This window comes from Phyllostomus discolor, chromosome 13 (assembly GCF_004126475.2).
Source record: "Phyllostomus discolor isolate MPI-MPIP mPhyDis1 chromosome 13, mPhyDis1.pri.v3, whole genome shotgun sequence".
In the NCBI taxonomy this organism is placed as follows: Eukaryota; Metazoa; Chordata; class Mammalia; order Chiroptera; family Phyllostomidae; genus Phyllostomus; species Phyllostomus discolor.
Window position 1 is genome coordinate 55,588,941 of NC_040915.2, and position 12,940 is coordinate 55,601,880.

At 48.8% G+C, this 12,940-nt stretch overlaps 1 protein-coding gene across 3 annotated transcripts in view; it reads right to left on the bottom strand.

The window, feature by feature from the left end:
• TTC28 (tetratricopeptide repeat domain 28) overlaps positions 1–12,940 on the bottom strand; it is a 558,547-nt gene that overhangs the window by 88,711 nt on the left and 456,896 nt on the right. For all 3 annotated transcript variants that reach the window (XM_036014252.1, XM_036014251.1, XM_036014253.1), the window contains 4 exons: positions 8,382–9,723; positions 6,582–7,105; positions 3,084–3,193; positions 1,282–1,411 (listed from right to left, as the gene is read on the bottom strand). In XM_036014252.1, the coding sequence (XP_035870145.1) occupies positions 1,282–1,411; positions 3,084–3,193; positions 6,582–7,105; positions 8,382–9,723 (2,106 nt within the window). The remainder of the gene's footprint in view (positions 1–1,281; positions 1,412–3,083; positions 3,194–6,581; positions 7,106–8,381; positions 9,724–12,940) is intronic.

Genomic DNA, 12,940 nt, shown 5'->3' on the forward strand with positions numbered 1-12,940 from the left:
AACTTCTAATCCACTTCCTGTAAGAAACTAAGCTGCAATCTAGTTTAAAAGCTAATACACAAATATTGGAGCACGAACAATACCAAGCAACATACTTTCAAGTGAGGACTGCTTAGAGGTGCTGAAGGAGCACAGTGCACAGGACCTGCTTGTGCCGTAAACACAGCTATGAAGGTGTTGTTAGAACTGGGGTCCAAAGAGACGGCAGGCAGAGGCAAGAGGCCAGGCACTAGGGCTCCGACAGCTCGTCAAGGATGCCTCACCTCCCGCAGTTTAAGTATCGGCAGAAAGTGGGGATTTACGTGTGTGTATGCAAATACCTTCTTTTATCCTATTAAGTTATTAACTGGAACAGCAGGAATGCTTTCCGTGCACACTGGTAAATCAGCCCCAAAGTGTTAGACAGACTTAACACTGTGATTATAATAGATATAAATTGTAATCTCAGGCAATGAGTACATTTAACAGGTCATTTTTCCAGGGGAAATCTGAGTATTCACACATACACGGCAAAGAACGGGTCATTGACAAGGCTTCAGCATTCGACTTCAAAGACATTGTTAGTTCCAATAAATACCTCCTGGACCCAAGTTCTGGGCTGGGAAAATGGTCTGCGGAGATGGACGGGTCTGAGAAGAGGCAGGGGCCAGGATGGCTGGAAGGGGTGGCTACGACGGCTAAGGCCCAGGGGAGGGAAGGCCATGCTGCCCCAGTGCAGTGGGGCACACAGGCCTGGGAGAATCCCCACTACGTCACAGTCTGGAGGGCAGACTCAGGCATTAAAAGCATTTACTAGAGAGCAACTAAAAGACGCGTGGGCACAGGAAATAGAGAAGGGGCCAGGTGTCTTCTCAGGTTCTCCCCATGAATACTGAGAGGGAACCTAGGAGGAACACCTGGCTGAAGCATCCCTTGTCTCTAGGACACCTTCCTGGTCCCTGGGGCTCCTGCCAACCCACTTTGTTTCCACAGCACCTGAGCGTCTTCCACCCCGGCATCCACCACACCACCCTGGAGTCATGGCCTTCTGTCTCCCGACAGGCTGAGAGCTTCTCAAGGTCAGGAACCAGGCCTTCTTGACTTTAACCCCCGGGCTGGCACAGAGCACGTAGTAGGTGCTCCACGAACGTGTGCTGAGTAAACAAACACGCGTTCAACAACTGCACTGTGGCTGTGGCCCCACAGCCCGTTGCAGTGACGAACCACACTCCATCCCAGCAAGCACTGACCGAACTGGACACCCGAGCACACACGCAAAGCGGGCGCCCCAGCCGCTCTCACCCAGACTGACGAGCACCCGCTGCAGGGCCTGGTAGGACGACGTCTGCAGGTCGAAGAGCGAGAGCTTGTAGTCCGTGCTCAGCTGCGCCTCGTGTCGGATGGTCTCGAACAAGGCCGACGCCCTGTAGAGCTGCAGGGAGGGCAGAGAGCGTTACCCTTTCCCCGGAGCCCCTGTCCCGCTATTCGCTGACCAGAGACAACTTTTGCTCACATTTTGGTGTACAACCTAAAGAGTTTCTTTTTAAGGGTTGACAGGATGACTCCACTTCCAGGTGGGTCCTAGTGGAAAAATGTCAGATCTTACCAGGTAAATTACAGCTTACATAATCAACTGTTGACAGCTAAAGTGATCTGAAACACAGGGGTTATAGACGTATAGTCTGAAAGTTGTAAAACACAAAATCAGCTATTAATCCAACCAAGTGCTGCACTGGAATTTTAAGAAAAAGCCTCTCCTCCTGGCATCATGCAGCCATAGTGCCGGCCCCGAGGGATGGAAGTGAACAGGGACCGGCGGCTGGAAACGCATAAGGCAGCTGGAAACGCACGAGGCTGGGAGGGGGTGAGACCAAGGCAGCGCACCCTCCGGAGGGGACGGCTTTCCGCAGGCGGTTCAGCTAAATCAACACTGACCTCCGCAACAGTGTCCCAGGGCCGGGTCTTTGCTGGACAGGCCCCACCCCAAGCCACACCCACTCACAAAACCACACACTCGACACTCCTAAGGGGACACTCTTCTTGCTGCTCTGAGGGCTTCTCTGTCACCGAGACCACAAAGCTTTTCTCCGATACTGACATGCTGACAACACGGTGCCAAATTTTAAGTTCATGCAAATTCAAAAATAGAAAGCTAAGACGAAGGGACTTAGACTAGGGCAGAGGAATGTGCTCCCAACTCTGCCACTAATTTGGTGTGTGACTTTTCTCAGAATCCAGAGCCTCGGTTTCTTCTCTGGAAAGAGGACTGGTTATCAATCTGCCTCTCGTGATTGTTTAAGGAATACAGTCAGGGAGTGAAAGTACTTTGAAAATTGTAAATCACTACACCAATGCCAGTTCTACTTTTTAAATTGAGGAATTAATTCTTAATTTGCCTCTAATAGTTTAAAAAGTACAGTAAATTTCTGTAACATTTCAGGACGCTATGGCAAAAATTCAGTCACACCATGTCCTCAACTCCTGTGAGCACCTCCAATGCGGGCTTGACTCCCTTGTCCTTTGCACCCCCTGCCTGGCACATGGCACCCCACTCACATGCCGCCTTCATGGCCACGTGTGTTTCCCACAACTCCGCCACCCTGCCAGCAGAACCCATAACTCCAGAGAGCTTCCTAGTCCCCACAGCCAGCATGCGGGCTGCTCTTCAAGGATGTGTACACACAGAAACACGAACTCTGTGTGTATGTGGGGGTGGGGGGGAGAGAGAGAGGGAGGGAGAGAGGTATCTACTGGTATAACTAGATACCAGAAGGACATTAAATCTAATAATTATGAATTCTCAGATTCCTTACTTCTGTCATAATATGTATGTATATAATTTCATATTGAGGATTAATGAGGAAGAGCAGCACAAAATACAAGAATTCCAAAGAAATTATTGAGAAATCTATCATACAACTGAGCAACAATCTTTACTGGTGTTCAGTACTTCTGGGCTAGTAGAGGCTGGAAACCCTGTAAGTCAACCCAAGTGGGGAGGTCAGCACCTTCTGGCCAATGTCATTACTACGAAGATAGTAATCCCAAGGTCTCCCATGATTCTGGAAAGAAAATCCACTTGGGACAGGGGTTCCCCTATTCACCTGGTGCTGAGCCTCCTCCAGGTTCCCACTAGCCCAAAGGGAGAGGCCAAGACCGTGGCGAATTTTGGCTTCATCTTCTCTTCGTCCCAGTTGCTCAGCTAACCTCAAACCTGAAATCAGATGGAGAAGTTTTAAGTGCACATACAAGATAAACCGTCCCACCTGCCAAGGACTCCTGGAGACCTAACTCTGCCTCAGGTGTATGTAAAACATGTTCACACAGCTTGATTCAAGTTCAGGGCAAGAGCAGAATCAGCCAAGGCAGAGTAGGCACTCACTTCAAATTCCGTGATGGCAGCAACCTTTCCAGGACTTCCCACGACGCCCCAGGAAGAGCGCAGGCAATGGCTATCAGCAAGAGGCGGCTTTGCGAGACAGGCAGAAACAGTGAAGTGAATGGAACCTAACCTGCCACCCTCCCAGATGTGAAACCCCTCGCTTTGCAAGTGAAAACTCCTGGCCTAGAAACCGATCTAGTCCAACTCTTTGGCTGACAGAAGCTTTTCCTGACAGTTCCATAGTCAAGCACAGAAGCCAAGCTGATGCTTTTTCGCATCTCGCGTGCACAAGATCCAATCGGTGGTGATGGGAGACATATCTGATGTGCTCTTGAAAGCAGCTCACTCACACCGCCTGACCCTGCCTTCTACTACTGATGCTACTGACACATTTCATGTCCAATCTGTTTTCCCCTTACGGCTGAGGCTTTGATGTGCCTCAGCAGGGTGGCAGAACAAGTGCTATTAGGAGTCCGAAGTCTTAAATGAGACTGTCCTCATTCTAATGGCTTTCAGATAGACACCTGCAGTTTGGGTCACTTACCTACAGTAAGCTTCTGAATTTCAGGACATCGGCAACCTCCAAGGCTTTGTGGGAGCCAAATAGGAGGGCGACCGTTTATTGTACTGGCCACTAAGCAGCTCTCAGCATCACTTCGCCCTCATTATCTCACTCTCTGTACACAGGACTTAGCTTGTGCGGAAAGCAGCATGACGGCTCCCACACCGCCACTGTGCACACAAAGGAAGGAAGGACTTCCTTTCTCTAATCTAGTGCAGTCTAGATGGGAGCCTGCTTCTGAGCACGCTGGGCCCATGCAGTTTCAGGCTTTTGAAAAGGAACTGAGTCAGCTGAGAGGCAAATAAAAGCAATACTTACGTTCGAGCTCATAAAAGAGTATGCATTTCAAAATGCACATAACACAGAAAACTTAGAAATGGCATTTTAGGTTTAAATCATGTTGCTAGCTAGCAAAAATAATACTCGTTATTCACATTTTAAAATACCTCACAGAACAGAAACACAAGAGAAAGAACACCAGGTTCTTGGGTAAACACCAGGAGAACACTGGTTGTTTTAACCTTCGACAAGCTAACCATACTCATTCTTCAGCACAGCTGTCCCTGACAGCTCGGGGTCTACAAGCTGGAAGTAAAACTCACTAAGGCAGCCCCCACCCCAGGTATGTTCTATGCAAGCTGGACCTTTGCTTTGCCCCCTTCGGGGTCCCCAGCATGTGGGACACTCCCTGGCCCGTAGTCAGAGGTTCGACAATGAAGAGCTGACAGCCACGGGACTGTCACAGTCTCTGTTATGCCAGTTTCCATCTGCTTCTGCCTCTTGGGGTCTGGCCCACCCATCCAGCTCTCCTACAGCTGGTCTGCTAGAAACTACTTCCATAACTCCACGGAAAGTCACTAAATTGCTCAAGCCTCCCTTACTTTATTTGCAAAAGACGAAAAAGCTGGATGAGACCGGTGGTTTTAACCAGGGCCGTCCATACACATCACCTGCAGAGCTTGTTCAAAGGGCTCAGACCAGCCTCAGCTGTGAGATGCTTCTGCAGTGGGCGGGTGACTGACCTGGTGACCTACTGCCTCCCCCACCGAAAACCAGGAGAAAAAGCACTGAGGGGGCTTCCCCCGAACTGTTCCCTCCGTGCAAGAGGGAACAGACCCAGCTCAGAGGACTCAGAAAGGGCTCTCCAGGTGACCTGCTCCTGTCGCCCCTCAGGAGCCGAGGCGTCTTGCTCGGCCCAGAGGGCACCCACACTCTGCCGGAGCACATCCACAAAACAGACACCATGGAGATGCCACAGTAACAATTTAGGTCTCTGCGAGAGACTTAAAACCACAAGAAACAATAAAAATGAAATTGAGAGTTTCCCATAAATACAGAATTATGTTACAACATCTCAGGCAAAAGCAGCTGCTTTATGGAAACAGTATTTCAGGAAGTACAAAAGAACACAGCTGAAAGGTTGTCATATGCTGGGTCTGAATTTAATAGTTTTCACAAATTCAACTGAGAATCGCCCCCAGTCTGTTGGAATTCCACCACAGTCAGGTTTCAGGAAACCCGAGGCCAACTCACGTATTTAATGCACTGAGGCAGCCTCTCACTGAGTGGGAGCCCAGTGAGGCCTGGGAAGTCACTCTCAGCTTCTCTCGGTCACCTCTCGGCCTGCAGGCCAGAGCCGCCCCAGCCTCAGCAGAGAAACATCAGCCTCTGGCCCATTTTCCACTCTGCTTTCTGTCGCCCCCTCCCGGCTTCCCAGCTGGGCCTCAGAGGAACAGGGCATCTGACTGCCCACACCCTCCTCTGCTCCTGGGAGGTGAGGGGCTTACGAGGTGCCTGGGGTCTGAAAACCTGGGCTGAGCTCCACTCCACCAGTGACTGGCCACAGGGTCAGGGTCAAGTCATTGTACTCCCTGAGTGTCTGGTTACTTAGCTGCACATGGGAGTAAAAACCTCTCAAGATTACCGTGAGAATTAAATCCAATTAAATAAACTGTACATGCAAAAACCCTTGGAAACCATAAATGAGAGCTTTTGCTTGAAGCCAGCAACACTTTCCTTCAACTAGTGAGCGGAGAACATCACACCGCCATCTCCCTCCCCAGATGAAAGGGTGCAGTGTGCCTGGGTGAGGGGAGGGGCTTCCCAGAGGAGAAGTGCAAAGAGGTGAAGAGTAAACACATTGCTAATAAGCTGCACCAAACCAACAGGGAAAGGACAGGGGGACGGAAGGGGGTGAGGAACAGCCACTTGGGGGCCTGCCTGGACGAGGACTCCTGGGCCGCCACCCCAAGCACTGAAGGCCATAACCCAGGAAGGAGGCCGCATCTAGTGCTTGAGTGACGCTCAGACTGATGCTCAGGGTTAGACCTCAGCTGCTGCATCAAAATCGACTTCTGTACAGTTCTGAAATATTTTCTACAGGGACACTGGGGCTTGAAACAGATGGGTATTTTCCATGATTGGATCGAATTTGATTCACCTTGGGAGAATGTGGTTTACTTACTAGAGGATTCCTAAAAGCAAGGAGGGCGTCTGCCCCTGGGGCGGCCAGCTAGCCGAGGAAGACCAGCGGGTGATGCGTCCTGGACCCGGGAACACCGCTTTCCTGAGGTGGCCCCAAGCTGTGCGCACTTCCTTCCCAGGGGCCTCAAAGGCGCTCCACCTCAGAGCACACCCGGGGACCCCAACGGGCCTTACCTTCCTGTAAGTACATGACCGCCTGGGAATAGTTCTGCAGAGCGTGATGGGTCCTTCCGAGGCTACTGTACGACACCGTCTTGGCCACCAAGTCGTTCATCTGGGCAGCGATGCTCAAGTGCTGCTCTTGGTAGACCACCGCCCTCTCGAAGGTGCCCAGAGATTCGTAGGTCAGGCCCAGGTTCCCGTAGGCGCGGCCCTGGCACGTGGGGTTGTTGGTTTCCTCCGCAATCTGCAGGTCCAGCTGGTGGTACTGCAGGGCTGTGTCATACTCCCCCATCTGCTGGTAAACGCCCCCCAGGCCACAGGCCGCGTCACTCTCCAGGGCTCGGTCTTTCATCTCCCTGGCAATGTTCAGCTGACGTTCAAGGCAGGAGATGGCTTGTTCGCAATTCCCTAATTGGCTGTGCAGACTTCCCAGTTCTCCATAGGCCTGGGCTTTATTAAAGGCCTCCCCAAGCTCATGGGCGACCACAAGCCTCTTTTCAAAGCACACCAGGGCTTGCTGCAAGCTCCCCATCGCCCTGTGGGGATGTAGACAGAAAAGCAATGATATTATTTTGTGCAGGTGCAGACATACTAAAGCCCCTGAGAAAATGAAAAACATTTGTCACTGTCACTTACTATAGAAGCTCTTAACTCCTCTTCTAGCTAAAATCTATCATGTGCCCTTAGAGTGAGATGCAGGGGAATTTCATAATCTGGAAAGCAATTCAAAAGTCATCCCTTAGTGACCTTCCCAAGAGCCTGAGATTCAATGGGATATACACCCCAGAGGAAACATAAAATATATTAATAGGCACAATGATAGCAAGTGAACTGTTTGGTTCTTTGGGCCTCCCAATTTCCACTGCCGCTTAGACTATGTTTTTGAAATCACTTTACTGCGGCCATGAATCTTTCCCCCTGAGCCCCTCGGAGTGCTCTGAGGGTGATGATTTAGTTTGACCCTTGCCCTTCCTCCACTCCAGGAGCCCTAATCCCCTGCCTATCTGGAGAGGCCATATATTTTGCAGACACAGATGCCTCCTTGGGTTCCCCACATTCAGAAGGAAAAGCATCACCTTGGCCAACAGTGTCTTTTTGTGCTGCTGAGAGATGACATGCTAGGAGTGGGAAGAACACAGATTCTGGCGGCAGACCAAACCAGTTGCGTGGGGACACGTGAATTCCTTCTCCTGAGCCTCTGTCTCTAAATGATAATAAATCCCACATCCCATAGCAGATGATAATAAATGTAGTAGTATAGGGTTGCTATAAATATTAAGCAAGTGTCCATGCAAGGTACCTAGTACAATGACAGTACTCGCATATTCTGTTCACTCCTGACACTTTATCAGGCGGCTTTTCTTAAAAGCAACAAAACCAGGACCGAATAATTGGTGGGTACAGGTGTATGAAAAAATACATCCACATAATGTGGGAGGCCTTCAGAAAAGATCGGTTAAGTTGATTCATTCATCTTTCCCATTCTCGTCATCTCTTTTCTCCTGCTCGTTACGATGTAGTCACAAAGGCAGTGCAGTGGGGTCGGAGAGCCCTGGGTCTGACTCTCGGCTGTCCCTTTTAAGCTGTGTGATCTTGGAGATTAACCTAACCTCTCTGGGCCTGTTTCCTCCTCCATAACACAAGGGTAACACTATCCCCTGCCAAATCACAGAATCACTGGGAGAACCAAATGGGATATGTATGAAAATATTCTGTAGCCAATAAACCACATGCAGACCTTAAGTTGCCATCACTGTCACAACTGCTCTTTGTGCAGGTTTGTCAGCCACACGTGTCCCCTGTCATGTTTACCTGTGTCCATTTCCTAGGCCCCGGTAAGCCTTGGCTTGGTCTTGCATGCGATTCAGACTCTGAGCCACGGATAAATATTGTTCATAGTACTTGATAGCTTCCTCATAGTCACCCAGGGCCTCGTAGCAATCCCCCAAGTTGCCGTAGGCCCGGCCCCTGTCGAGCACGGACTCATTTCCGCTCAGCTGCTGCAGCATGGCCAGCTGCTGCTCAAAGTAGCCGATGGCTTCTTCCATCACGTTCATGTTCATCTTCGTGATGCCCATGTTGCCATAGACCTGGGCTTCAAGGCTTGGATCCTTCAGCTTCTGCCCTAGCTCCAGCTGCTCTTCATAACATTTGAATGCCATCGTGTACTTCCCAAGGGCCATGTAGACAGCAGCCAGGTGCCCGTGAGCTCTGCACTCTCCCGGCAACTCACTCAGCTCTTGATACACCTCCAGTTCCTGCGTGTGATAACCCAAGGCCTTGTCATACTTCTGGACCATTCGGTAGGCAGTGCCCAGCGCTGCATACGCACTGGCCTCCAGTCTTCTGTCCTTTACATGGTGAGCTAAGCCCAGCTGCTGCTCGTAGAATTTTATTGCACCATTTACATCTTTTTTACAGATGAATATATCACCCAGGTTCCCTAGGGCTCGAAATTTAGCCTGGGAATTATTCAGGGACTGAGCTAGGGACAGCAGGTACTTTTGACACTCTTCAGCTTTGCTGAAGTTCAGCAGAGCCTTGAATGCTAGGCCCAAGTTGCAGTAAGCTTTCGCTTGGCTCAATTTGTCGTGAAGGTCTTTGGCCAGTGCTAGATCCTGCTCGTAGTACTTCACCGCCTCCTGGTAATTTCCAAGGCAGTAATGCGCGTAGCCGAGGTTGTGGCAGACCTTCCCTTCTCCTTCCATGTCTTGCAGGTCTGGAGAAAGCCGGAGGTACTGTTCATAATAGGGGGCAGCTTGGACATACTCCCCCCGAGAGCAGTGGAAGTTGCCCAGGTTGCTGAGGGCCCGGGCCTCACTCTGGATGTCGCGCAGCTCCCGGGCAATGTTCAGGTGGTTCTGGTAGTGCTGCAGGGCCCGGTCGTGGGCACCCAGGGCTTGGTAGGCCACAGCAAGGTTCCCGTGCGTGGATGCCTGGGAGGCGCGGTCGTTTACCTCCATGGAGATCTGCAGCTCTTGCCGGTGGTACTTGACCGCCTGGTCGTACATGCCCAGAGCATTATAGGCATTGCCCATGTTCCCATAGGCGCGGCCCTGGGCAGCATAGTCACTCAGCTCCTGGGCGATGCACAGGTGGGTCTTGTGGAGTTTCAGTGCAGTGTCATAATCACCTTTCATCTGGTGTATAATTCCTAAGAGAATGAAAGGGACAGAAAAAGGTTGGAATAACTGATTAGCAACTTGGAAAAAAATGTAATTTGCAACTCGATTTACACTCACATATAATCCAGATGAATTAAAGACTTTAAAATAACAGAAGGTAGAATTAAATATTTATTAGCTCTCCAGAGGGGGGTTGGCTTTCTGTGCTTTGAAGCAACAACAACGACAACAAAAACTGACAGATTCTATTTCAAAAATAAGACATTTTCTACTACAAATCTATATATAAAAGAGCAAAAGGCAAACACAATACTGGAACATACATAAAACACATATTAAAAATTCGATAGCTATTTGTATAAAGATTTTACTTGGTCTTACTTCTTTAAAAATCGAGATTTAAATTTACTGAAACAGGCGAAGAACCCTGTGAGCAGACAACTCACAGCCAAGGAAATCCAAAGAGTAACCAGAGGGGAAAATGCTAATTTGTTTTAATAATCAAAGAAATGCAAAATAAAGCAGCCCTGAAGCACCATTTTACTTTTACTAAATTAGCAAACAAATGATTTAAAGAACATTCTGCACTGATGAGGTTGCCCTGAAACCGGGAGCACACCAGCGCCGGACACGGGCTGAAGCAGCCTGGGGACAGGCGGCGCGCAGGAACCTCGGTGCAGCAGCAGCAGCAGCAGCAGCAGCGCCGTGAGACCCGGCTGCCGCTCCCGGGAGCGTGGGGTTCTGGGAAAACCCTCCGACCAGCGCAAGGGCTGTGTGCACAGCAATGTTTACTGCGGCCCTACGGGCCAGTGGAAAATCAGAAACACCTCACACGGCAAACACCGGGGGACGTGTATCAGTTCGGTAGAGGATCATGCGGTCATTAAAAAGATAATTATGAAGTCAGTGCAGAAAAATGGAGGGAGAGGGTTCTTACAATAATGTTCAGTGGAAAAAGCAGAAAACAATGCTGTGTGCTCGTGATGACAACTAGGGGAAAAAATGTGCACGCGGACAAGCCCTTGAGGGGGATTATGCAAAATTAAAAATAGTGGCCTTGTTAGGTGATGGGATTTAAATGATTTTTGTTCCGAAATTTCTTTGCAGCTTTTACTGTCAACAATAATAGCACCTCAAACAACCCTCATAAACTATGCTACAAGCTACTAAGCTGAGTTATTGTTCTCACAAGCAATTCAAGTGAGGTGTATCATAAATATCAAGTAGTTCCAAATGAGGGATATTGTAAAGGTAACTTCAGAGATGCCTCTAAGGTGAGTGTGGTTCATCCCAGTTATGGCTGGGGCTTGCAAACTAGTTTCTCCTTGCCCTTGGTTTTGACCATGCTTTTTCACACATCATCAGTGTGTGAGCTTTGCAGTGATGGCCAAAACCTGCAGAAAATACAAAAACTCAAAGACACCAACATGGGTTCTTATTAAAATATCTGAACTGAAATAGAAGCACTGAGAAAGAAAGCTGTCAAAATCCAGCCAATGCGATTTCCTTCTCTCTGTGCCCCTTTGGTTGATTTGTTTCTTTGTTCATTTGTTCATTCACTCATTCGCTCCCACACTGGCCCAGGAAGCACTGAATGTTGTATGCTAATACCGTGGGGGGTAGCAGGGGGAGAGAGAGAAATGAAGACAGGAGTCTGCTCTCAAAAAGCACACAGGGTCATAATGGAGACAGCCGAGAAACAAGTAAGTCAGCACGCATCATAAATGCTGAGGTGCGGAGGCGGGAGAAGCTTGGGGGAGTTCCTCCTCCACTCCCACCTCCTCCCTGCCTGCTACGGAGGTCTGCCCGGCCCACGAGTTGGGCCTGTCTCTGGGACCAGCCAGCAGTTTGACATCAACTGGACTTAGGGTTCTGGATAAATAATTTAGTCTCTCTGGGCTTTGTAAGGTTCACCTATAGAATGAGAAAAATAATTACTGACCTTAGAGGGTGGTAGTAAGGATCAAATGAAATAATGTATGTGGAAGTGTACTATAAACTATAAAGTGAAATTCCAATATTAGTTACTGAAATTACCAGATGCTTTTAGGAAAAGAAATTCCAGAGGTGGTGGAGATTAAATAAACCATGGCAATTCTTCTGTATATTTGCTTATATGAGTAAAATATTCTGTAATTTAAAAACAACTAAGAAGCCATAGTACTCTAAATAATGCAGTAACATGGCACCATTTAAAATGATAAAGTGGAAGTTTACATATTGACATGGGAAAAAAATTCCAATATATTAATAGGATATATGGTCACAAAACAGTACATTTTAATAAAAATGTTAATAGAATGGGTGTATATACTTATATGCTTACATTTACACTACATATACATACAGCATAAAATTTATGTCAGTGTTAACAGTAATGATCTTTGGGTGGTAGAATGGCGGGGTTTTTTTTCTTTTTGATTATCCATTTTGTGGGGTTTTTTTTTCTATGATGAATGCATAACCCTCAGTTTAAAACTTACTGGGAGCATTTTGGGAACTCTGGCCCAATAGGAGGAGTGCTCTTCCTGGGGGCTGGGTCCAGCCACTCCCCTGGGCTGGAGACGTCACCAGCATCCTAGCTGGAAGGATTTCAGAACCTGTCTCAAGGTTAGGATCTCTAAGCAACTCAAGAGGCACTACCTTAGCATTATGTGGATCCCCTTCTAGTGGTGAAAAATCATTAGTGACGGACACATTTCAGTTCTAAAGACCTGCATGTGGCCTGTCCCCTTAAACTGATTTTATCTAAAGAGAAACTTTTAGATTTCGAATTTCCAGGTATCCTTAGAGAAAATGAGTCACTTTACTCCCTCTCTCCTCCGTTTCTGCATTTCTGAAATGAAGGTCAGAATGCCAGCCCAGCCATGAGCCCCCCTTACAGACAGGGCCGGAGCTGGGGGTGGGCACAGCAGCAGGGCCGCCTCTCCCCTGAGCACTTTCTCCCCCCGAGGTGTCCTTGCGTTTCATTCTTCCCCTCGCAGCTTTTGGATTGCGTTGCAATGATTTTTAAGGCAATATAATCACTGATTGGAGCTAAGATGATGTTGGGCCCTTCAGAGGAGGCCATGGTTTTTTGCCTGCTCCCTACCACCAAAGACACAGGTCTCCTTGCCAGCCCCCCACCCTCTCTACATGTACCCCATCATGCCGTAAGCTGGCTAAGCATCTAGAAGGCACACTATAATGGAAAAGGACGGAGCTGTAAGTAAGAAGTTCTGTTTGACAAGCCTGGCTCTCACCTCA